At 31.0% G+C, this 27,167-nt stretch overlaps 1 protein-coding gene across 3 annotated transcripts in view; it reads left to right on the forward strand.

Moving 5' to 3' along the window:
• LOC132940430 (putative polypeptide N-acetylgalactosaminyltransferase 9) overlaps positions 1-27,167 on the forward strand; it is a 123,024-nt gene that overhangs the window by 40,733 nt on the left and 55,124 nt on the right. For all 3 annotated transcript variants that reach the window (XM_061008038.1, XM_061008039.1, XM_061008037.1), the window contains exon 3: positions 15,153-15,949. In XM_061008038.1, coding sequence (XP_060864021.1) covers positions 15,408-15,949 — 542 coding nt within the window. In that variant the 5' untranslated portion in view covers positions 15,153-15,407. The remainder of the gene's footprint in view (positions 1-15,152; positions 15,950-27,167) is intronic.

Below are 27,167 nucleotides of genomic sequence, written 5' to 3' on the forward strand. Positions count from 1 at the left end.
TATATTGACAAATTCTGAAGCGCCCATATACGTACATTTTCAAATCATATGGTTTTATCTAATTGAACTTTTTTTCTTAACCATTTATCGTGTACCTCATTATTTGAAAACAATTTGTATGTAATTACAAATACAATATAGTATATAATAATTATTATAAAAATATTACCGAACTTGTATTTTACTTTATACTTTACAGTACCTAAATAATTTTAAAACGTTATAACACATTGCAGACGTACACGTACAAATGTACAATACAGTATAACAATATCAACTAAAATCTAGTACAATTCTAACAATTACGTTAAACCAAAGTTCTAAATTTAGTAATGTAATTCCAAATTTATCCGATTCGAATTATTCCGATAATGTGAAGATAAAATTTGGTTTGGTTCAAAAAATTTAAATTCTATTCCTCAATTTTGTGCGATGTCGCAGTATGTGACAACCTTTATAATATTTATAATTTAATTTTAAATCTCGATGACGAATGTTTTGTCTGCTCGAGTAAGTGCGTCGTCGTCTCACCGGCCATTATTCCGATACATCGTGAATTTATTCATCGCACACGCATATTATTAAAACGCGTTGGATTGAAAATTAGCGTTGTACGTTGTTTTCCACACGTCGTTCAGTACTGTTCACGATAATTTTGATAGTTTTTTTCATTTTTGTGCGTTATATTCTTCCACGACGTCACGAAGAAACAACAATGGCGTGTCGGCAACTCTACAATTTCGAGTTATAAAAAGTGAAATGACACGCGTACCTGTGTGATACTATCGCATATTCACATAACGCATTTTGTCCCTTTATTAAAACTAGACGACGATGAGTTTTTTTTGTCCTCAAACGATGTATTATGTATATTATTTGAGTTTTGTGTTAATAGTAGTTGGATAATTAAAAACGTACATATACATAGAATATTTTGTCTCTCGAAATTACTACAGTAAAATATTATATTATAATAATATTATACCTGCTTTTCGCTCACATGCGGTATTAAACTGAGGATGAAGTGAGAGCTAATAAATGTTAATATGAAGTTTATATTATTTTTTGTCACGCTTGCACCGAAAGTTTGGTTTTCGATAGTGGTTGAAGCGTTGGAAAGCGTCCTTTTTCCGTCTAGCGGGTGGTTAAGGGGGAATCCCTAATAGTGCCAGGCGGTAAAGTGAAAATCCCAAGAAGTATCGGGCGGTAAAGTGGAAATCCCCAAAAGTGCCGGGTGGTAAAATGGAAATCCCTAAACGTGTTGGGCGCACAAATCACGCGCGTATCCGCTGCATAACCATTAACCAGATACTGAAATCTATACCACGGTCCTTACAAAACATAAACTTTTGGTTACGTCTTATATTCATATTATAATCTCATTGCATTACGCGTAAACATTTTTATTTCATGAAATTTTTTTTTTGCTTGCATTGTTGCATAGATCCCTACATAGTGCATATTACCATTTACCTTTGCCGTGATTACATTTTTGTATTCTTATTTTATTTTAATATAATAATTATTATTTTTACTGAAATCTGTACCATGGTCCTTATAAAATAATAAACTTTTAGTTACATTTTATATTCATAATTTATATTATTATAACCAGCATGAGTCACGCTTAAAATAAATAAAACCAAATCGTTTCTTTCGTTAAATATTGTTGTCATAGAATTAAAGTCTAGTTGTTGCATAGATCCCTGCATTACCTTTGTCGTGATCGATAAATGCAGAGGCGTGACAAAAAATAGTATGTGTGGCTCGTGCGGGAAGGAAATTTCAGTCTTGGGCGAAATGCGGCCCTTGCCTGCGGTTCATGGCGCACACGTTGCCCGCGACTGAAATAGCTCACTTCCCGCTCTTCCCATACAATATATTATTTCAGGCAGATATCACGTATTTACTATCCACGGTTCTTAATATTTTTGTTTGACTACATTATTATATAGGTGATATAATAATTATATTTGTACCAAACGTAATTGATGCATAGGTACTATGCAATTTTTTTTTTTTTTGCCAGTATTCTTGAACATATTTTGTTTCTTAACAATAATATTATATAGATAAGTATATCAATAATTATATACTATAATCTCAAAAAACAAAATGACTAGGTTTGATAATGTTTGATAATATTTTACTGGAGATTTTTGATTCAAATGTTAAATAAAGTATTTATAGTTATTGGTACGATTAGAAATTTAGAATTCTACCTGTACGAAAATATTATATCCTTTTAAAATATCACCGAAAATTATCTTGAAGATTTAACTAAATATTTTTAAAAATTAAATCAGTACGAAAAAAGTACTATACATATTGCATATACATTTATATATCTACAAGAAAATATTTAAAGAATTTAGAAAATGCATTAGAGTTTGAGGACGTCGTTGACATTTTGTAATAATTGTCATCTGTAACCTTTATTGAATTTCATTATTTTAAAGAAGTCGACAAAAGAAGAAAGCAACTTTGAGTGGTTGTGCCAGAACAAATTTCATCATTGGTTCACTTTAAACAACGTTGACGGTTTTTACTCTGGTTTTTACGTTTAATTGGCTTCCGTTCACCATTACAGGTCCTTTTATATACATGCCTTTACAGAGCCTTATTAAAAAAGGAATCTTTATAAAAAATTATTATTTTCTCTTGTTGTATTACGCGCGTAGGTATATTAAAATAAGAGAATATCTTCGTGAAATAATTTCACCCTTCGCCGTATAATTACTGTATTCTGTGTGTGTACTCACTCATGTGTGCGCGTGCGTGCGTGTGTTTATGTTTATGTTTTTAATAATAGTACCGTCGCGGAGAGAAATAAAGGTTTTCGCATTAATAATAATTGTTTACCGGTCGGGCGAGAGAAAATTTAATGCTCGTTTTCTCACCCTTCCTCGAGATATATATAACATAATATATTTATATATATATATATATATATTATATACGTACGCGTTTAACACATCGTGTATGCATATATATACGATTAAAGGTCAGATGGTTTTTATTTTTTATGGTAGGTGCCTATTGCAACCCTATAATATATATAAAGCGGGAGACCCTTGTTTTTCATGACTCAGTTGTATTCGCTATAGGTCTTATAATATATGTATATATATATAAATATTATGTTTAATATAATATATTTATTGTATATACACGAATGAGATCGCATAGAAGAGAATGCATTTTTTTCTATGTATTATGAATACGTTTATTTTTATTATTATTATCGTCGTGCACAAACACCGGAAGTAGAATAATATTCTTTTCCGTTGACCACTGAGTGAAGACGGGCGAACGTCGTGCGTGCGCACGCGAATAAAAAGAATAACCGACACACGTGCCGCTGTCACCGTATACCCATGTTAATTACACCCTAAGTACAATGCACGTCGTGCGGTATAAACTTAATATGATAGAAATTGATAAACATAAAAGACATTTCTTTGGTTATTATAACGTCGTACACCGCGTTATCAATATTATTTCATACGTGGGTACCTAAATCATATTCATCGAATTCCATTGCCACATCGTTCTATTAATTATCGTTGTAATCGATTGGATTATTTTTCATTCGCGTTTCAACTTTAAAATAAATTATATTCGAATAGAGGATTTTTAAGTCTGCGAACTCGTAATAATTGGAATGACATTACAACTAGGTACCTGTGTTTTAATTTAGTAATAAACAGAAAATGCTTACATTCCTACGTAATTTTTAAACATTCTACATTTTTTCCTCGAAATCCGTTAGCTCAATTAAATTCTTGAAATTATTTGGAATTTATTTCCATATTGGTACATTATTGTACGACCCCATTAATGTTTGTAAATATTTCAAAAGTCAACTGCGCTATATACGATATTTTTATAGTCGACAATTTCAAATACCTATTTTTTATTATAATAAATTACTCGTTGGTTATCCTAATGGTCTTTAAAATGTTTAACCGATTTGAACTACAATTTTATCATTCATTTTACGAATATAATTGTATAAAGGTTACAAATTCTATTGTTTTAACAATGCATTAACATTTAATGTGAATGCTTTCAAACACGATCAATATACAGATATTTATTCTATTAAATTTAGATCTATGTGTTACTCAATTTTTTTGTTAAAAAGAAGACACCAGTTTTTAACAAAATATTTTGATAACCCTGTATAATATCAGCAGTAATTAACGATTAGTTTTTCCTATAAATTTCCGTGTCCTTAATGTGTGTTTAAAAATAGGTACCATTATTATGGTTGATTTGGTAAACCACAATGCTTGAAAAACTTGAATACGTCTTCTTCTGTTTTTATGTGACTTACTATTATATTGTTTTCTATTCACCTTATTTTTTTCTTCCATTTGTCTTACGTTACAGATGAGTGGATTTTTGTCTAGAATGCTCGCCACTCGAAATATTCAACAATCAACCGTATGGTATTTATATAGAAAAACTTTACTAATTATTGGAACACAAAACATAAGCTGCTTAACTGTTCAAAGTTTATCGAATCGTTATCTTAAAAGTTTAGTAGAAATCCATATATTTAATAAACAATTTTTGTTTAAAGCTTAAAAATTAAATCACACAAAAAGTTTTTAGCACCTATACCTATATACCTACATATATACTAGTTCAGAGAAAACAATAATAATATTCTTACAAATATGTTAGCTATATAGATAATTATACACTACACAAATACTGCAGCTAGTACAGTTTTGTGTCGACAACATCCAATATTGTTCTAATATTGTTCTATTGTTTTTTTGTTCTGTTCTCTGAATAAAAAAATGTCGGTGCACCTATCTAAAGAAGTTGATGTATACTATAGGTGTTGGATATGTCCTGGGGTGGCTTTTGGTTTCACAAACTTTTTTTTAAGATTGGTATGTAAATAAAAATATTGCAGTAGATCGAATTATTACAACTTAATGTGTATTCGATATCAACATACGTCATTATATATATATATATAGGTATACAATACCTCCAGTACCGGAATCCGTAAAATCGAAAAAATTTATAGTTTTATATTTTATGCATTTCAAGAGAATTTTTCTAAATAAAAAAAATCTTTCTTATTTACGTTTTGAAATTGGGAAACTATATAATGCGTGTGCTGCTTCTCATCTCGATTCGACATGTGATTAAATGTACATTATCTTGGCCATTCCGGTTGAATGTTCCAGCGCGGGTCACCGGTCTGCATCTGTAGTCGTACGTCACACTAGCCCCCCCCCCCCCCCATTTTCAAAATATTGAAATTTTATTATAGCAGTGTATCTGCTGGAAATATGATTATTTAAGTCGCAGTATTTGACGATCACATTTTTATACCCGGCCATCCGTCTTATGGTCTCTGAGAATTGTTTTTATTTTGTACGCCCTAAGCGTCGTCGGTCGACCGATCAGAATTTCGTCAAATCAATTACAGCCCACTCGCGTACTGAAAATTGGAGGATTATGATTGTCGGCCGCGGGAGATTCTCTGCGCATTTTCACTGTTGCCATCGTAGTTTCACGCCTAAACAGTCCCGACCCGACCGTAGTATGTATTATTGCACCCAATAATACCATGTATTAACCAGTGCAGTGGCGTGCACCATAATATATTATATGTGCTGGTATATATGTACATGTACATCGGTAACCGCTATTTGTTCTAGCCGAGAAACACTTATAGAAAATGATTTATGACCGTTTATGGATTTGTGCTCGCGTAACGATGATTTATTTTTGGCCTATACCTACCGCTGATATGTCCGTGTGCGCGGCGAGTGTATATCATGTATATATATATATTATGTTTCAGTGACGATGCGATGGGGTTGCGGGCACCATTCGAGGTAGGCACACGCATAACCTGTTCCGAGGCGAGTGATTGATGAGTAAGGGGGTTGAGCGTGACTCGTATGTGCACCACACCCCCGCGGTTGGCACTGGGAATTCGTGTTAACATATTCGGCCCATATTGACAATCGGCTGGTAGAGAGGAGAGGTGCGTTTGCGTTTGTTTTTTGACGTTACTCAGCGTACAGCGTTAAAATTAACGGCAATAGACGACGGCAGAGATCAGTTGACGACATAAAATCTTATAAATATAATACTACGAGCGCGGTGTATAGTGTATACTACACTCCTATATATGCAATATACTTACTTACATACGTCGTACGATTAATCTTTTTTTTTTGAAAGAAAAATATTAATTTACCTTTCTCCTCGCATACATAATATTATTATTATTTAACATATACCTACCACAGATTGTACCATTTTTTCTTCTTTCCAACCCTTGTGTGCCTGTGTTCCTTGTTTACCTACAATGTATTACGGAAAATGCGCCTTTTGTCGACATAATAACGTAAATGCAGATTAAGTGCAAATTTCGAAATAATTCATCCAACGAAAGTCTCTTTTATACATATATTTTTTGTCAATATGCCTTACAAAACTGACGATAACTGAATAAAATTACTAAATCCAATTTGCTCTGATGAAAATATAGTGTTCTAAATCGTAAATAGTTGTTTGGCATTAATAAATAATATAATATTGTTATTGTGTATTCCTATTACATAACAAATTAATTTTTACTTCGTACGGCTGTTGAAACTAATCACAAATAAATTCAAAATTTAAAATTCACATTACATTTGTTTGTATTGCATTCTGGTTTTTATATCTAATTTAAACATAATTGTTTTTCTACTGTTTATAATTCATTCAATTTTATTATAATAAAATACTTTTTATTCATATTCATTAATATTTAGGTATATACCTATTTAAAATATTATATGAACATTCATTGCATTACTATGCAAAATATTCTTGATAATTTTTAAGATAACTTCGATAGAAAAAAAAATACCTTAATATATATATATAGTTGCTAGTATGTATGTAATGTTTTTACAGTTAAAATTAATATCACTTGTAAAATATATGATATAAAATAACTAAGGTTTATCTTGAATCACGATATTTTTTTTTACAGTTAAACTCGTTACAAATTTAAATACAGGAATATTATTTTTCATCGAACTGATAGGTTATTTTAATCGATTATATTATTATAATATGCCAAAAACGTACATACTGTACGAATTCACGTATGTGCTGCTTTACTCCCGAGATATGTGTGGTGATGTGTGTGTTGAGTTCTCTTCAGGCTGTATTATTATATAATATTATCTCGAAAAAAATGTATGATTTATCTTTGGTGTGTAAACCTCCCGAGCGACAACCGAAAAAAATAGATTAAGAAAATAAACAACAGACAATAACGGACAATGAATTATGTCTTCGTGAATTTACCAGGACCGTTGCACACTTGCACTCCGGGACATCAAGTTGGTTGGTGCGGACGTCGGTAAACAGCAACGTGAAAATATGATTTATGTTTCGGTGAGTTTCAATTTTATTCTACTTCCCGGTAGTCAAGTTCAAGGGTGAGTGATTCATTATGTTTTTTTTTCGCCGCAGACCTCGCAGAAATTCTCATTTCCGACGGTTTCTCGATTTCCGGCCAACCGCGTGTTTGTGCGGCACAGTTAATTAGAAACGCACTGCGCCATCTTTCGCGCGTATAAACAATGACGTTGTAATTGTATTGCTATATGTATATAATAATATGTATTTTATAGTGTATGTGTCTCAACATATTTCTCTACCGATGCTGTTAATGTCTTAAGCTAAGTCTCGACTTCTGTGGTTGTTATATTGTTTCTTGTGTATATTACAGAGTATAACTGACGGATTTTGGTTAAATTACATTCGTGAGTCTTATATAGTTATACGCGCGTCAGTTATTTCGTTTTTCACGTAACTGCAATGTCAACAATAAACATTTTTTGAACGATAATATTAAGTTTCAATATAATATTTCCGACATCTCAAATAATACATTTTTTAATTTAAACACACTTGCCATAAGTCATAACTATGAGATCTCTGATCGTCGGGACTGTGACGCTATAGGATAAAATAAAATTCGCGGTCGTAAAATAAATAATAATAAGTCAGGTTATACATACAATCATTGAAATACTATATAGTAACATGCGGGAACTTATCACCGGTATTTTTTGAACTTCGTATACAATTAATACAAGAATCAAATTAAGCGTACGATAATATATCGCAAAGGTGTCCCTGCAGGAGATGAGATATCCTCCTGTCGTCGTTGCAAAAATGTAATATACTACGTCATCTTATACCAATATATGATACAAATAACGAATAATATCATATTATAAACGTTGTCGTAAAATTGGGTCCAAAAATAAAGTCGTCGTAAAACCGATGTTCCTACGTATAATAAAAGTGTAATTTTCGATTTAAATTTCAAACGACAGTAGTTTATCGATCGACATGGTTCAGTATTATTTTAACGACCAATGTTTACTGTCGGTGCTTATACATGTATCAATGATTTAAAGCATTACAAAAAGGTATGCATAATTACACTGTGCAATAGTCATCTTTCACTCGATCATTCGGGTCACACGTATCGTATAATGCAATATTATTGGACCCTGCAATGGCTGCAGACGATGACAATATTAATTGTCTATTGTGACAATCCGACCGCGTTGCAGCGGTGCGAGGCACGAATTCCGGTTGAACTTTTGCGTTTGCGTTTATAAGACACAAAACGAACTTCCGTTTCGGCGCGTACACGTTGCTCCACATGCCAAGTATTGGTTTTAGCATTTACCCCTGGTCTAATTAACATTGTAGACCACAGAGTGTAATCCCAGATCTGGATAAACATTTCTCTGTGGCTCTGTCACAATAAGCCACTGCAGCACGACCGGGCAAGTGTGCGTCGGATAATATAGTCATTGATCGATCTCTGATGTGTAGGTATATGCCCGGGTGACAATATAGTATTATATAATAATTTAATACAATATAATACACTCATTATTCGACAACGGTTCCGGATAAGTATGATCTGAACTGTTGATTGAACTATGCGAAAGATATTCAATTTTTTTTCTATACTTGTGGCCCCGCTTTTTCAGCGGCGCCGTTAAGACGAAATTTAAAAATAATACTATTAAAAGCGTTCAGCAACTTCAAAAGGTATGTAGGCCATTTACTAGAATTTTGATAGGTATAAAGCTAAAAATCTATAATAAGCAATAATATAATATACTATTTTTAATCATTGTTACGAAGCAAAAATTCGTTGCATAAGTACCCCCCATGTTTAAACTCTGGATTTAAAATATCTTATTTTAAAGTTTGCTTAACAAAATTTGACATTTTTTAAAATTCCTACATATTTGAATATTGTATTTCATAAATATTTAAAACAAACACAAAAACTTGATTAATACTTATGAAATTGTAAAACAAAAATAAAATATTAATATTAATAACTATTTAATTAACTTTTTAACGAACATTTAAATTTCAAAGTTTCTAGTTTAATATATTATAATATTGTAACAATAAGAAAAAAAATATGCTTGATCATTTGAAGATTTATAACTCAGTCTACACTGCCTTATTTTATTATTATTGTTATTATAATAGTATAGTATATATAGATAAAGTCGGCTATAAGTTAACGTAAAAACATGCATAGCTGGTTAATCAAACCGTCACAAATATTACAAGTACGTTGTTAATATAATAAATAATATATGTATGATGTATTGAAGTATATACATAATATATACGTGAATAATAGATTTCTGGTATAATATTATTATTACTATAGTGACAGTCTGTATTACGGCGCTGACGTATCGCCTCGGGATACTTAGTCGTATAATACGTTCACCGACCGCGGCTGCTCGTATATACTCGTGTAGTCTGTAAATTAATCTATTTTTGCACAAGTCGCTGACCTATACTATTAGACTTTATAATAAGTAGGTATATAATATTATACTTATTATAAAGAAATGATATAAACGCATTTAATAGTTGAACCTATAACTTATTTGTAGGTACCTATACAATTTTCGTCATATATATATGGTTTTGGGTTGATAATATTTTTAACGGTTTTTTAATCAACCATTGGTTTTTATACAAATAATTTCCTGGACAAAAAGTTACAGTCAAAGATGTGATTTAAAATTTTCTTCCCCACAATGACATTTTAAAGTTCCTATATACACATATTGTTATATTATCTTTATACAAGACCAGACCCTGACTCGACAAAAATGTGACAGTCTCCGTAATCGCCATATGCACAAAGACCCTCGCGGGACAAAGTCCAATGACTTGGGTATATGTGTTTTTGCGGGGGTGGGGTTGTCATGGTCGACAAACTTTATATCCTCATAGCGGAGTCGCTCGTGAATTATCAGTCTCTATTCCGCGACTTTTGTGTACTGCAGGGTGATCGGAGAACCGGCACCTGCAGCACCGCCGGAATAAAACGGCTGACTTCCGGCTTGACGTGTATACATACACATTGCCGTTTCCGTTACGCCGACCCACACCCGTCGTCGCTGAATTGCCGTTCGAATTGGATGTATCGCGCGGAACGCTCCGCGGGCGAGAACAAAAGCGCCTACGTTTTCGGTGTGTATAAATATATAGTATATTGTACATGAACGAGTAATAATTCTTATATAATGTATAATAATATTAGTACCAAACCTACCGGCTACCTACGCAAATCTCGAAACGCGGTCTTTCCGTTTCACGGTCGCACATAGTAACTATATAATACATGATACGCAAAACAATGATCACAAACTATACTGTTTTATGTGTATAATACGATTATATTATTATTATATGCATACGCATGTACATTATGTGATACTGCTCGTGCAGTGTATTTAATAGTAAAAGGGAAAAGGGTGACGTTCTACGCGTATAACTGTGGCGACGAGACATTCGACTTCTGAAAGCGCATACCGATCATAGAGTGTATAGGTATATTTTATTTATGTGTGTGTGTGTGTGTATGCGCCCGCGCGCGCAGCCGTATTTTATGCAACAATAATTCTGTTACACCGAAATTGTGTTTAGTGGACCAATTTTGAAAGTTAAATCTTCGCGTTCAGTGGGATGAAAATAAATTAAGATGAATATTGTACACAAACATATTATATAATATAATGTTACTCTCGTGAAACGACAATTTGATCGTTCCAAGCGCTTTGGAAGTATTTATAATAGGTAGGTAGGTATAGGTGTATTGCATATTATAGCTGTACATTATATCGAACAATTATTTTTAAGTTTAAAATATGATTTGAATTCAAAATGTCGGTACTATTATAATACACCATCACGCGTTTGATTTTGATACGTGTTTTGACAAATGTAATAATTTTTTTTTTCTTAAACCGCAACACTATTATTATACGTCTATACTTATCACATTTGCGTTAATGTTGACTACGTTTTTGATGAACCGTTAATTACATAAATGTTATAGTCGCTATGGTCATCTGTAATATACTTGTTATATTGTAGTCATATACGAGTCACTCACTGCACTACACACATATATAACCTTCCCACAGGGCTGCAATTCTCAGAACGTTTAAGACATGATGAAGAGTGTATACTATAATAAAGTGGGGAGCAGCAGACGATCTGCAATTACCGCAGTCGGTTTAGACGTGTACGACGAGTGAATAATTTGAGTTTCAAATATGTGCATTGTCACTGTGACATTATACCTTGCGATAAATCGAATTAAGCTATCTGTGCCAGAGTTATACAGAATGATTGTTTTCAACATATATAAGAGCTCAATATTTTTAAAACTTAACATTTTTGAAAATTATTTTTAACATAATAATTATAGAAGTCATTAAAAAATTATATTTTTTAAATTTACACAAACTATGCTTCTCCACTGACCACTCATCTAATTGTCTATACTTTAAATGATTATAACTAATTATAACTGTTCATTTACATCGAGATACTCCAAAAAATATATGCCATTCCAAAAGATTAAAAACTTATAAGATTATAATAAGTATTAAATGATAAATAGTAATAGCATGGTTTATAATAATTTAAAATTAGGTAAAAAAAAAATTTTCAAGAAATTGACTAGTAATAGAAATATAACAAGTGTTATAAAAAAAATCACGCTGTATAGTATTATTATATAAGTGTATAAACCAGCCAGCCTTTTGAAAACAATAGATATCTATAATCTATGACATCGAAGCATATATGTTATGTAATAATAATAATATCGATCTTGCATCACAACCACGCATAATGATAGCATAGAATACAATATTATAATAAGGATCCACGGGACGCTCATTAAATCGGAATACTTATATCAGTATAATGCAACATAATTTTGTATATTTTTCGAATCATTCTACCACTTTGACTATAAAATATGTATACTGAAAAATTACACAAACTTAACGTCAAGTGTTTTATGTTAAATGAATCGCCCCACATGTATAATATAATATGACGTGTTATAAATAAATATTAATGCTAATGCATGTACGACGTACGTATATACATATACATATATTAGATATGCGTAAATTATGAGGGATAAAAATTGAAAAATTAGCCATATTATTTAAAACATTATTCTGTGTACCTATGCTAAGAAAATTCTATTATTCTTATGTTTTACATTAGGCACCATTTTTTAGCCGTTATTCTGAGAAAATATTTTCATTAAGCATATCATATAATATAAATTTAAAACATCAAAGTAATAATAACAGAGAAAATAAATTCTTTTAAAAAATTAATGTAAAGGCATGGTATTTCATGGTAAAAGTTTGTTTGGTCTTAACTCTTAATAAGATTTATTTATTTATAACAATTATTTTACTACACAACATAAAACATACAGTTTAAATCCATTGTGGACTTTTAATAAATATTTTTAATTTCTATTTTCGTTACTTACTACCTACCTATAATGACTAATAATAATATATAAATAACCGACATGTTTAAATTTGTCCAATATATATTATAGGTACTGTATTTTTTTTGTTCTTGTTTAATTCGATAAAAGTTTGTCTGAAATCAAATAAGTGTCTAAAGCTCTTAAGCCGTGTGACTTTCGTTGTATTTGTTTTTTTTCGGACCTTTCGAAATGAAATAGTATTGTAATCCAAAGTATATCTGGTCGGTATAGGTAACATCGGGATTACGCAGCTTAGCGGTGCATATTGTTTTGCGCCAAAATTATTGCGGGTTTTCCCGCAGGTGAACGTGCTAATAGTTTCGTTTATCGATTCAGACACGGTTGCCACGTGTTACGTTTTTCGGCTCTGGGCTGAAGATTTGCAACAAACAAATCCGCTTTGTATAATATAAATAATATAATATTATTATTGGTCTCGCCTCGAAGTCCAAAGCACATCTTTTCCCCGAAAAAAACACATACTAATAATAACAATAACGACAAAATATAACACCGGTCTGACACAGTTTTCGCTAATGCCTCTCACACACGTGAGACTCTATTGTGGCTTCGTATAAATCACTTACGAACAGTGACACGTGCTCGTGCGTTTTTATTTATCATTACAACAATATTCGCTCAATTGGTGCATCCAGTAAATCACACATAATATTAAAAATGTTTCTCCCAAACCATACAATACTATTATTGCTGTAATAACATGATATTGTAAGTGTATCGATAAGGCGGGGTGTGTAAAGTAGTACAGAGCAACGGTTTGATATAATATCTATACTCTATACTATATTATATTTAAATGAGATTTAAAATAGGCATTCGCACTCTGTATAATGCTTGTATTACATATTATATACTTCCAACGCTCTTAACAGTTCGCCGGTTGAATACGTAAACGATCGCGAAATCATTACGAATTGATGAACAGAGGAAAACGCCCTGCAGCAGACGTGGGAAAATCGTGTTACGTTTGGAGAGTATGTATATATAAACCGTGACGATGAAAGCAATAGGACATCGCGTCCGACCGAAATATCTCCACGTCATCGAAATCCCGGAAAACGTTGCGAAATACTGCACGGGGAAAGGGAGAAAAACCTTTAGGGACGAAGTTCCATCACGTCTTGAACCTCATTAGTAGCGAGTCCCTCGGCCAAAAATGTACACGCCGTTGAATTAACTCCTAATGAAATCTCAGCGATCCTTCCGCCCTGGAAATACGTCTACCAGTCTTTGAACGCGTGGTACGTCTGAACACATACGAATGGTTCGAAATTAGTTTTGATTATAGAAAAAAAAAAGTTTAAAACTCGGTCTTGTGCCCTGTGGTGCACATGATTTTTCTCTCCCAACAATTCGCTAGTAAACGAAAACTCCGATTTCACTCTCGGTTCAGAGGCCTGTAATAGAAATATCAAAGAAGGTGCCTTCATCTCGTTTGATATAAAATCATTATTATATACCCCATACTTATTTACTTATTGTCTATTGAGTAACATCAAAGTCCTAAAACCAAAAATCTTATACAATATGATATAGTACATTTTTTCTATAATATTTATGAGTTAGCGTTAGCATAGGTTTGCGTTAAAAAAAATATATTTGTCGTAATCATAACTACATTTTTACTGCTAAAATGTGTCAAATGTTCATTTTACCTCCATCCCAGATTTACCTAACCTTCGAGCATTTTACTCTATACAATTTGCCATTTGACACCTAAAACGATTTAAACGTATATACGTTCATGCATGAAATACGTATTTGTTGTCAATGCATTAACAATTTAATGTGTACCTATAAGGATTACTTAAAGGGCTGTGCATTTAATGCACAGTAAAAAAAAATTTTAAATTATGCACTTTAAAATTTAAAAAAGTAAAATTTTATTAAAATAATTTTTTTTAAATAAAATTTAAATTACGAAATATCAATAAATTATATTATTTTGAATAGACCTTTGTCAAAATAACGTTTGTCCTTATTTTTTTTTTTACTATATTTCATAACTATTTAAAGTATATTGTTTTGTGGTAAAATTAATTCAATAATATTGTTAATAATACCTAACTATATTGCGTCCTGCATGCTGCAGATTTATATAAATTAATAATTATTATTTACTTGTATAACAATATGATATTATATTATAGTGTTTCACTATGATTCATGATATTAAAATGCGTGCAAGTGTATTCATGACGGTTTTTGTTTTTCGCAGGCCAGTCATGAGGGAACAACTACGGCTGAAGTCGCTTACGACCTCCCCGCGCACGTCTCGGCTACCGCCGCCGCTGCCGTCTTCGTCGTCGTCCGACCACCACTGATAGCTGGTATCGCACTCCGCCGTCACACATTAACGCGCCCGACGCCCGCACCACCGCCGGCGCCCGTCCCGTGACCTCCACCACAACCAGCATCAAGGCACCGCAACAACCACTAACACTGCACAAATCACCACACCCACCGCCCGACGATGAAAATCGCGTCATACCTGTACCGCCGCAAGTCAGCACTGCTCAAGGGCCTGGTGCTCGGATGCACCGTCTGGCTGACGGTCACCGTGTTGCTTTTTATGGAAGACAGGCGCATCACGCCCGCATCCAACGACCCGTCCGCGGCCGGCGGCTACCAGCAACAGCAACCGATCGCGGCGGCGCAGCGGCGTCTGCCCGACGACGTGGACGCCGACAACCAGTTGCTGGACGACGAGTTCCCGCTGGAAGGCGGCGTGGAACAGCAACCGGCTGCTCCAGTGATCGTCCAGCAGCCGGCCGGCGCCGCTGGGCTTCAGAACGGCGAAGGTGTTCTGCCGCAGCCCAACAGGGGGGGCGCCAATGACGAGGAACGTGGCCGGAAAGTCTATGGTGAGATGGGCAAACCGGTCGTGTTGCCCGCCAACCTGACGGCCGACGTTAAGAAGCTCGTCGACGAGGGCTGGAAGAACAACGCGTTCAACCAGTACGCCAGTGATCTCATATCGCTGCACAGAACGTTGCCTGACCCTAGGGACGAATGGTGAGTGGCCCTGTTGTGCTTTGACTATATTATAATGGATATCACTGCGATGTATTCTTAATGCATTCTGCATCTTGCAGCTGATTATGATTTTCGGAATATTCAGCAATATTATGCGCTTAAAAAACACGTTTTCGAATACTTAGATTTTTGCGACAGTTTAGGGACTGTATGCGATGCTTAATATTTTGTTTCAATCTAGTACCTTCTTTTTTTATACGGGAAATTGAAAAACGACAGAGTTGATTCCGTGTAATCCTATTTTATGTGCTGGGCAGTCCTTAAATGCCGTAAAAAATCTATGCCTACATTTGAGTGGCCTAAGAAAAAACATTTCTTTCGTAGTTGACATTATAATTTGTCGTCCATATTTTTATTAGGTACCTACCGATTTTAAGTTATTATATGATCTTATATGTATGTATTGCTGCCTGCTAGTTATTACTTAAAATCCTGTTTATAAATAATGTATATATTATGAATACTCATAAAGTTAAATATTTAATTTATTTAGCTTGTATCGCGTATAGTCAATATTTCATTAGTAGGTACCACGGCTATAGATACTATCTTTCATCGTGATTAGTACCTATAGGTTTTCAATGTATAAAAATACAATTTGGTTTCTAAGATTTTTATACTACAAATTATGTAGTTTGTGATTTGGACTTGGTATTTGGAAAATAACTGATATTTCTGTCAGTAGATATTTCAAATTATTACTTCATTATATTTTTATAAAGTAGTTATGTAAAAACTATTAGGTATGTTAAAATAAATAAGAAAAGAAAATTCTCTTAAACGACATCTCAATCAAATAAACGACTTACCTATATCACTTTGCATTAGATAGCAGAGACAAAAACACCAAACATCATTGCTGGTTACAGAAAACCGAAATGAAATAAATTGAATAAAAGCCTTAACCCAAACTATATGTGTATAATAATGTCTCTATTTATTACCAAAACCCCGCGCAACACCCTTAAAAATTGTTTCGGATACAAGCCAACCGCATATTATTATTGTTATTATTTAAGTCAAATCGAGTAAAGTCAAATTTCCGTTGAGTAAAATAATATGTTGAGTAGGTAGGTATAACGCCGCCGTCAGATCCTTAAAACCATTTGTTTCTTTTTTTTTTTCATTTTCTCAGACGCCCATCACAAGCTATATAATATGATTATACGTATAACGTCCGAACGTGAACTTGGAGACTTAATTTTATTTCCACCGTCGTAACCAATCCTTTTAACGGAGCACTGTGGATTTAAAAATAAACATATTTATTCACTTTGGATTATGTGCGTTTAATTCTAAAGGATTAGAGAGTTTTAAGTAGGCATATGTATATACAATAATATGATATATATAATTCTCTCCCGCATTCAACAAAACTTTTGTGATACTTTAATAGCGTTTATTCAACGATTATCGATAGGTAGATCCCCAGGCTTATTGAAATTCAAATTTTTGACAGTTAATGTATTTTATTTTTTAACTAATATATTTAACATTTCATTTTACTCCCGGTTATTAAGAATACAAATGAAAAAAAATCCAGATAATTACCATAATCTATCTTTGCAGACGTTAGAACGACTTATAATAGCAGCTGTTATAACCATCATTTGTCTAATTTATTTTTAATGTTTTTTTATTGCAACTCAAAATCCCAAACATTAATTTTAATACATATTTAATAATTTTTGATAAATATAATCAAACAATTATTTTTTGAATTTGAGAGGATTATTTTTCACTGTTAATCACAATATACATTTCCGTATAGCAGGTTATGAAGGTTTGCATAAATCAATAATTATCATTTATCATTGTCTGCATTATATCATAATTTTAAAAATCAAAATTGGGAGTGAGCATTCTTGGTGAATAAATGTTCATAGGTAAATATACTTGATATTATATATTTTTTTATTATTAACTATTATTAACGAATAATGTAAATAATTAAATCGGAAACTTGATGTCCAATGTAGTAAATTCTATACAAATTCTAATCGAATTATATGTCATAATATATTTATTATTAGTATTTTATTTTTTGGAACAACGAGGCTAGAGACTTCCTTATAAATGTTATTGGTTTATTTCCATTTTCTCGAAGAACTACTGGAAATATTGATGATATAGTTCTGAAGTACCACGCGTGTGTCCAGTTTTCTAGTGGTATAATAATATTGTTATAGGAGTTACATGAATCTTTTTAACCATTTTGTACTGATACCAAGTATTTTAACTAAACGTGTTATATAGTTTCCTTACTGAATTAGAAATATTAAATATTGAATTAATTAGTTTACACTTGTTGCAATCAATTAATTAGATTTAATTATATTTGGGTTGCATTTATTTTGAATCAAAACGCATTCGAATAGCATAATATAATAGGACCTTGCTATATAAAATAACAGTGATATATTAATGATATATTAAATATACGAGCTAACGAAGCTTTAATTAATACAACATTATAACATTTAATTTTTTAACGAGATCTTAAACTTGTAATAATTACTAGATATAAAATACGCTATTTCTGGTTGGCATCTAAGCAGAATAGTAGATATATAATATATAATGTAATGTCTTCATCACACTATAATATAGTATAATAATATACTGTTTGGTTTAATTTAATTTAATTATATCATCAATGAAGCGAATACCGCGGTGGGTACAATATCTCGTCGTCCCATATGCAGTGAATAATATTATATGGTGACAAATTTCTTATGTGAGATAATGTGTTTTACCTAACGTGTACGTTCTACAAAATTAGGAGGTAGGTTACACGTAAAATGACTAATGGAGGATAAATTATTATGACTGCGCGGCACATCTATAGTAGGTATATATTAAGATGAGCAGGATAGGTATTAATACATTATACCTACATCATACTTATTGCATACGTATATATACATAATAATATGATGAGCTATACGTTTCGTAGCGCCACAGTTGAGTCATCATCAAACTATACGAAATTAAATATTTTCTTTTTACTGACTTAACCAACCGAACCTGCAACTATATGATATTTATTTTTATTAAGTTAATTTTACAATTATTAATGATTATCGCCATGTATAGTAATTTATACTTAATTATATTTTGAAACTTTTGATTGTAAGTAATAAACCGAGAGTTATTAGGTACTTAATGAATATTAGTTTTTACGATGATCATAGGAATGGAAACTATTCTATAGTATATATAATATGGTTTCTACTGGACTTGCCGAAACTAGTTGAGAATAGTATTGATTTCTCATTTTAGAAATATAATATAATATAATATTATATATTTGGTGTACAACGTTTTATCTACTTCAGTTTTCGTCTCGGGAATTGTCAAAAACTTTGATTTCGCATCAGTTATACTTTATACTATAGACGTGAGTTTGTCATTTAAATTCATTCGGTAAAGATTTGACTCGAATAGAGAATATTTTTTTTTTCATGATATATAGGTAGGTATGTTAAACTGTATGGTTTTTTTTAATCAAAGTTACCTATTTGATTTTGTGAACCTGAAATATACGTATGTTTGATACATTATTAATATTATATTACAAATACATATTTTTCATTTCAAAAAATATAATATTTTACCTATTTAAAGGTTTCTTGAATTGGCCGAAAATCATTTTCGTTCTAGAATCTTGTGACGATTGCCTTTTGATTTACTTATGTATTAATTTCATCTTAATACTTTCTTTAATTTCCTACAACCCTAACATATTATTTAATCTAAATCAAACATTACTCCAGTGACATCATTTATCTACATAGTATCAAGGGAATATATTTTATATCTATATTCATTTAGTCTTCTATTATAATATGATTACTTCTACTTCTTTCATTGTATATATTATATTTAATTTATGTCTGATAATGAAGTGAGTCCTTTTTCTTAGAAAAAATGATTAGTCTAAACAAGTTAGTAATATATATATATATATATACACGTTGATTTAAAAAATAGTTTTCTCGAGTAATTTATCATACAGACTTTAATTTATTTTTTTTGTTAGATTGTCAAAGAAATCCTCTTGGATTTATATTATATTAAAAATATATATTTCATTCCTTCTATAAAGTCTGGAATGATGATATTTCTATTTGTATTTGAAATGTAATCAAATGAAAAGTAATTATTTTTCTTACATTTTCTAAGAAGTCTAATCCATTTAAAATAGCCTAACCATAAATTGGCTCATAAAAATCACTTATTGTAATATTTACGCAATTATTTTCTGGTAAACGAATCTTATAAAAATAAATTACACCCATACAAAGAAAAACATTAAGCATAATTTACCTAATTATTATCAAATACGTTTACAGCTGCAGCGTTTGTGTTTTGTAAATGGAGCGTTTTGTATATTTTTCTAATTATTTATGATTCATTATTTGTTTAGTACCTACCTAATAAATGTATTATAGCGATGAATATTTAAAAAAAAAAATGTAATTGTTAGCGAATACCAGGAATATAATGTGATACATAATATGTGCACTTGTTTGCCTATACCTGCTATAAATTACGTAATATAATATAGCTATATTAAGTGTTTGAAAATGATCTCCTATTTGTTTTGCGATGTTAGCCTACAAAGATAAATTTTAACGATACCGTATTATAAGCAAACTTAACAACATTTTATTTACTAGCCATTATCGTTAAATGTTCTTTCAAGAAAAGTAATGAACGATTTAAAACTATTATGATACAAGTATAATATAGGTACTCGCATTGTACCGTAGTATACGTTGTGCTTCAGTTATAAACTTATAATATTGTCTTGTACGTAGGTAGGTACTTTTATTTTATAGAAGAGGTAAAATAAAAAAATAAAACTACCTTTGATTCAGCGCAAATCGGTGCATATTTATAATGTGATGAGTGTCAGAACAGCTCAACATATAAAGTAATTACTTTCGCAAAATAATATTTTTCTGGCTTATCTTGTAGATACTTACTAAAATTAATTAGGTACATATTTAAATATTTGTAATAAAACAATTTAACTTAAAAGTGTTGCAAATAGTTAATTATGCAATTATTAATATGCAGATTAATATTTGTTATATTTACTCGAATGTTCTATTTTTCAAAATGTTCGTACATTTCAATAAAACTTATGGTGTACGCAGTTACTAGTAACTAAACCAATTGAGTACTGTGTGTGAAAATTAAATTTGAGGCTCCTTTCATCCGTTTAATATAGCAACTATTATATATTCATAATTCAAAGTTTGTGTAAATTCTTAGATACAATAATAATGTATGCACGCATACGGGCAAACTGTAATATATTTTTAATTAATATTATTTTAAAGAACGGATGTTACAAGTTCTATTATTTCATATTATAATGATATAGATAAATACAAAACGTTTAAAAAAAAACTCTCTAACAATCTTGATAAACATAAATGTAAAATACAAATGACAACTTACTAGTGAGTAATACATTTAAAAATTAGCTAATAGATTTCATATTTATAAGTCATATAAGTCATTGTTTGGTTTTTACTTTATATTTTCTTTAACACTATGTCACCGTCAATACAAATGTTTTATGTATAAAGTCTTCAAATATCAATGTCTGTTAAAGAACCTGTGTGAAGTTGTGTTACTTGTGTAATATTGTTAACGAGGTTAAGTAGATGTCACAGGAATACTGAATATCCATAAATATACAACTTGTAAAAAATATCTGCTGCAAGGAACGCATCGATAGATTTTTCCTTAAGATCAAATCCACTAAATCTTGAATACTTAGTTATTTAATCAAAAAAATCAAATATTAAATATGATAATAAGAAACGTCTTAAGAAAAGAATTTGGTGAGTCAAATCTAACCTTGTATCATGATTTTTACATTTTATAATATTACTATAGCTGACCCCGTGCACTTCGTTGCCCTTAAAAAATGACAACTCTTTCAAAAATTGTGATTGTTTAAATCCTTTTGGGTGTAACTCTCAGCAGTAAGTATGTACAATTCAACAACAAATTAAATACAATTTAAGATAATTTAATTTTTCTGGGATTCTAGTCGTTAAGTATAATATGCTATTAATAATTATGATTGGATGCCTAGAAATTTCTCATTCAGTTTTATTAACGACTGTTGTGGTATCTGGAATAGTACCTATATAAGTATGTTACTTATAGTAATATTCTTTAAAATTGTCTTCATACACTAAATCGACAATCATTATAACATTATCAAAGAGTTTGCTTGCAAATCATTGTTGATTTATTTTACATAATATATAGTTAGAATAGCCCATTTTCCCATAAAATATCAAATACTTACATCACACTTTTCCCGCAGTTTTTCAATTTCTGAATTATCATTGTTGCATAAGGGTGCCGGTGCCAGTTTTTCAAGTTTTCCACAATTCAATAAAATTTGAAAATTAAATTTTATATTTTAGTTGCCCCCTAAATTATAAGAGTGGAAACACTTATCTACTACCCAATACCTATTTAGGGGGGGGGGGGGGGTTGATAGGGTGTATTATATCGAAAAATATGACTTTACGGGAATAACTCTCAAGCTTTGTAGAACTGTCGGATTTTGATGACTATTTTTTTTATCTGAAATAAGAAGACTTCATACAGCCCGCATCGAACTCTGATTTTGTATTTTATTTCAAATAGTTGTATTAAAAAAATTGTAAACAAATGCTTTTTATCTTGTATTTTTTTTAGACATATACAATTTGAGAATAAAATATTGAAAAACAGAGATCGATGCGGGCTGTAGAATATTCTCCTCTGGCAATTAAAAAAAAAATTATGTACAAATTAATCGTTATTCCCGCAGAGTTTATTTTTTAGGACAAAATGGCATCGGCACCGGGTGCCTTAACGTTTTACCTTAAAAAGGTATTTTCAACAAATGTATACTTTTAAATAAGTACCTAATAAATGTTTATGTTTTATTACTATTTTATGTTAACAAAAACCGTGACACATTAAAATGGCACCTAACAATCCCAACATTTAAAAAAATCTTTTAAAAAAATAAAATATTGTATAACCATGTACTAATTGTCAAGAGCTAAGGGACAATATATATAGTTAATCTGGGACACATGTGCAATACTCTCTGCACACAGTTTATGTTGTACGTATATAATTTACTTATACCTACTAGCTCAGCAATGGTAATATTATGTACTGTGAACTCTTTTACAGCCCTACAGGTTGTCGTTGTGATGTAGATAATACTAATGTAATAAACTTTATATATTATTATAATATTTAAAAATTATCATAATAGAGTTGTCATGTATAAACTAATAATTTACTTTATAATTTAAATAAGTAGTATAGTAGGTAATGAAAAAGCTGATCTTTATTTCTAAATAAGAAACCATTACACATTTAATTATACTAAACTATGTACCTACTTATTATTGCATATCGGTGCTAAAACCTAACTTATCGTGTTAATATAGAAGGACATTTTATAAGGGTAACGGGCCAGATTGGTTTTAATAAAATTATACCATAATAATTGTCTTTTTAAGTAAAATAAAATTTGATTTCTGTGAATTTAAGTTGTTCTGGCGTGGTATAATCTGCGTCTCAGTGGAGCTCATACCGTACACGCCAACTATATAATAATATGATATTGTATATATACATAGGCAATGCACACAGATCGCTATTACGGTGCCGTATGTATATAATACTATAATATCGTATAAAGACGATTTCGTATATTGTATTGCCGGCAGTCTACTCGGCGCGTTTTCTGAATATATTACATTTAAGAAGCTGCGCGGGATTTTACTAGAATTGAGGTGTGGCGTTATAGTACATAGGATTATACTCTGGGCAACAATATAATAATACAGTTCCATTGTTGTGTGCTGTATAAGTATATCTTACTCGTACACACACACATAATATGTATATACATGCAACAATAATGTACACGCTCCGAGTTACCTAGTTGAACGTACCTACTAACAGTTAAGGCATTATTATAGATAAATGTGGAGTGTGCGTTTGCGGCGAATGTATGCTTGTGCGTGCGTGTAAACAAATTAAACTAACGCGTGTTCGCGTAGTTGGATGTGCCACGTCGGATTACACGCATATAATATGAAGTTATAAGTGTCCCATATTTAGTTTTAATCAAATTCCATCACAATACAAAGTGTTGTTGCCATATAATGCACTGCACTCTACAGGATGTCCCGCCGACTAGCCGTTGCCCCCACCACATCCCACCAATCTTTTTTTTCTCAACTCTTACCGTTTCTTTTGAACCTTTTTGCGAATATACGATGGTTAAGTTAATTTTTTTTTTATCCTTTGGTTTATATGCGGTAGATCAACTAGATGTACACCATACCACTCGGACTTTTAAAAGTCGAGGATATTGTCACCATTTCTCATTTTACGCGTACATTTTCGAAAAGCTTTTAATCTACAGGACTCGATATACGTGACGTGCCTACCTATATTATGTGATCTTCGTAATTATATATATACACGCACAACATAGAATAGTAAATTTACGTTCGGCATTATCGATACAGTTAGGTTACAGTCGGTCACAGTCTTCAGTATTATAGTATAAATTAATAATAATATCATTATTCATATAATATATATCTAAGTGTTTCCTGTATTATATTTTAATTCTATTTTGTCTTGTAATTAGTATATTAATAAAATAAAACGATTACAAATAAAACATTCATTTAATTAAAAATTCCTTAATTCTATAACTAGGGTTGCAATGATAAATATTGAAGAAATAAAATAACCAACGAAAGCACGTCATAACAGATTATTTTATTTCAACTCGGTGATAAAATAATGACCAAACTGTATACATACAATATATTTACTAGGTTCATGTTATGTGTATATGCTAGACTTGATGGGATTTATTAATATTTAATGGAAACTAATAACATATAACTTAAAAATTTTATGTTTATTAAACCATAAATAATAATTTGCATAAATCAGATTTTTAAAAAAAATAAGGCAGCTAAAAAGTAATTATTGAGGTCAAACACGAAAGAACACCCTGTATAGAATATAGTATATTAATTGCATGGAGAAAAAAATCACATGACTTCGTTTGAGGAGTTTAGTTTCGTACTCGTGTCTCGTTCGGCAAAATGAGAATTTTGCGTCTTTAACTATGTACTTAACTTACTGAATTATTTTTGCTTATACGCCCAGCAGTCTATTATAACTATCACGTTTGCAGTATCGATTGAATTTGGTTTTTGATAAAAAAAATTAGATCGATTTGCATATTATTTGTGCTGTTATTATGTAAGATATACAGTATTCATATATACTTTTTTAAGTCACTACGATCGCCAACCCCCTTATAGATTTTTTTCAACCCCATAATATGTTTATCTAAAAAGCTTTTTATACCTTTATCAATAATCATATAACTGTAATTGTTTTTTAAATGAATATTATTGTTTATTATTTGTTTGTTTACCAAGACAGTTATAAAACACTAAACGATATTTTAAAAACATTTTATACATTAAAATAGAGATAATATAATATGTGTCATTTTATTAGGTGTATATTTTAATTTGTAGGTAACAAGCTATTTACCGAGGTATTAGGTTAAATAGCTTTTTGTAGTATTTATCGAACAATAAAATATTTTTGTAATATTGTGCGATTCTTTGAAGTTTATTATAACAACATCCTTAAAGTTTATATATGCTTTAATGCTTCTACTGTTATTATTACTAATTGTTCAAACTTATCATCGCCAGACTGTGCACCACTCAATAATTCTGCGTGTTTAATTTTCATTTTTAAATTGGCGACGCATAAAAAAAAAACATCTTATAATATGAAAAAAATATGCATAATGATTAAAACAATTATTATTTATTATTCTATCAGAACGATTTGCGATTGTTGACTTCCGCTATAATGTATTTATGATTTATATATATACTATGCATGTTATAGATGTTATAAATAATAACGACTTGCGTTTCTTAAATTGTTTCTTGTAGTAATGTGCATAATACGAGCTCTGCGACAGCGCTATTAATTGTTTTCGTCTAAGTCGTTAGTCTAATTCATAATTTTAATCTACTATAAGTAGGTACCTAAGTATAATATATAATTATTTAATACGGATAAATAATACAATTTGTTACTTCTTTACAGTTTGTAAAATACATGAAATATGATAAACCTATACCTAACTATTACGAACGAAAATCATCGACGACAAAAAAACGATATCAACATTTTAAAATATAATTATTATTATAATAATAATAATATGTTACATTATTATCATATTCCATGCGATAAAATTTGTGAGGCAGGAACATAATAATTCACTCTATTATCCGATTCCTCTCCAGTCTCCACCCACCAACCAGCTCTGAGATACGTTTTATGCGACAATTTACAAGCGATAGCCGATAGGAGTGTATTATAATATAATATTATGCGTGTGTATGTATCTGGTTTATAGGATTGCCCCGAACTAACACGCGCACAATTGTCTACGTTTTTATTCGAGCTTACGGTAGTACTTTTTTTCACTCCACACGCGCGCACACACACACACATACATACATACATACATACATACATACATACATACATACATACATACATACATACATATGGGTACATAAATATTAACGGAATAAAGTATAGGTATTACCTATTCGTCGTTGACGGTGGTTAGGTTGCGCAACTCGCGTTTACTTGAAATGAATCATTAATGCAATGTTATTGAAATAGGATTAATATGTAATGATTTTGAGTGCAGATAAAAACGTGCAGTAATTAACCCATTATATTGTTTGATGTTAAAATATTATCCACGATTGTATATATATATATATATGTGTGTGTGTGTGTGTGTGTGTGTGTATAGATACTATATATATATACTATAGATCGTAATATCATGGTGTACTATAATGTAAGTACCTGTAGTGTATATACCTACCTACCTTTATTTGTTTTATTAGATACGAATGAAATACATTATTATTTTTATTTTTATGTAATTAAATATTTTCAAATGATTGATGGCAATTTAACATCCATTTACATTTATACCAACTATACCAGCCATACCTATATAATATGTACACACGTTTCAACTGCAAAAGAATAAAATTATTCATGAACATTT

The sequence above is a fragment of the Metopolophium dirhodum genome, chromosome 3, assembly GCF_019925205.1.
Source record: "Metopolophium dirhodum isolate CAU chromosome 3, ASM1992520v1, whole genome shotgun sequence".
Lineage (NCBI taxonomy): Eukaryota > Metazoa > Arthropoda > Insecta > Hemiptera > Aphididae > Metopolophium > Metopolophium dirhodum.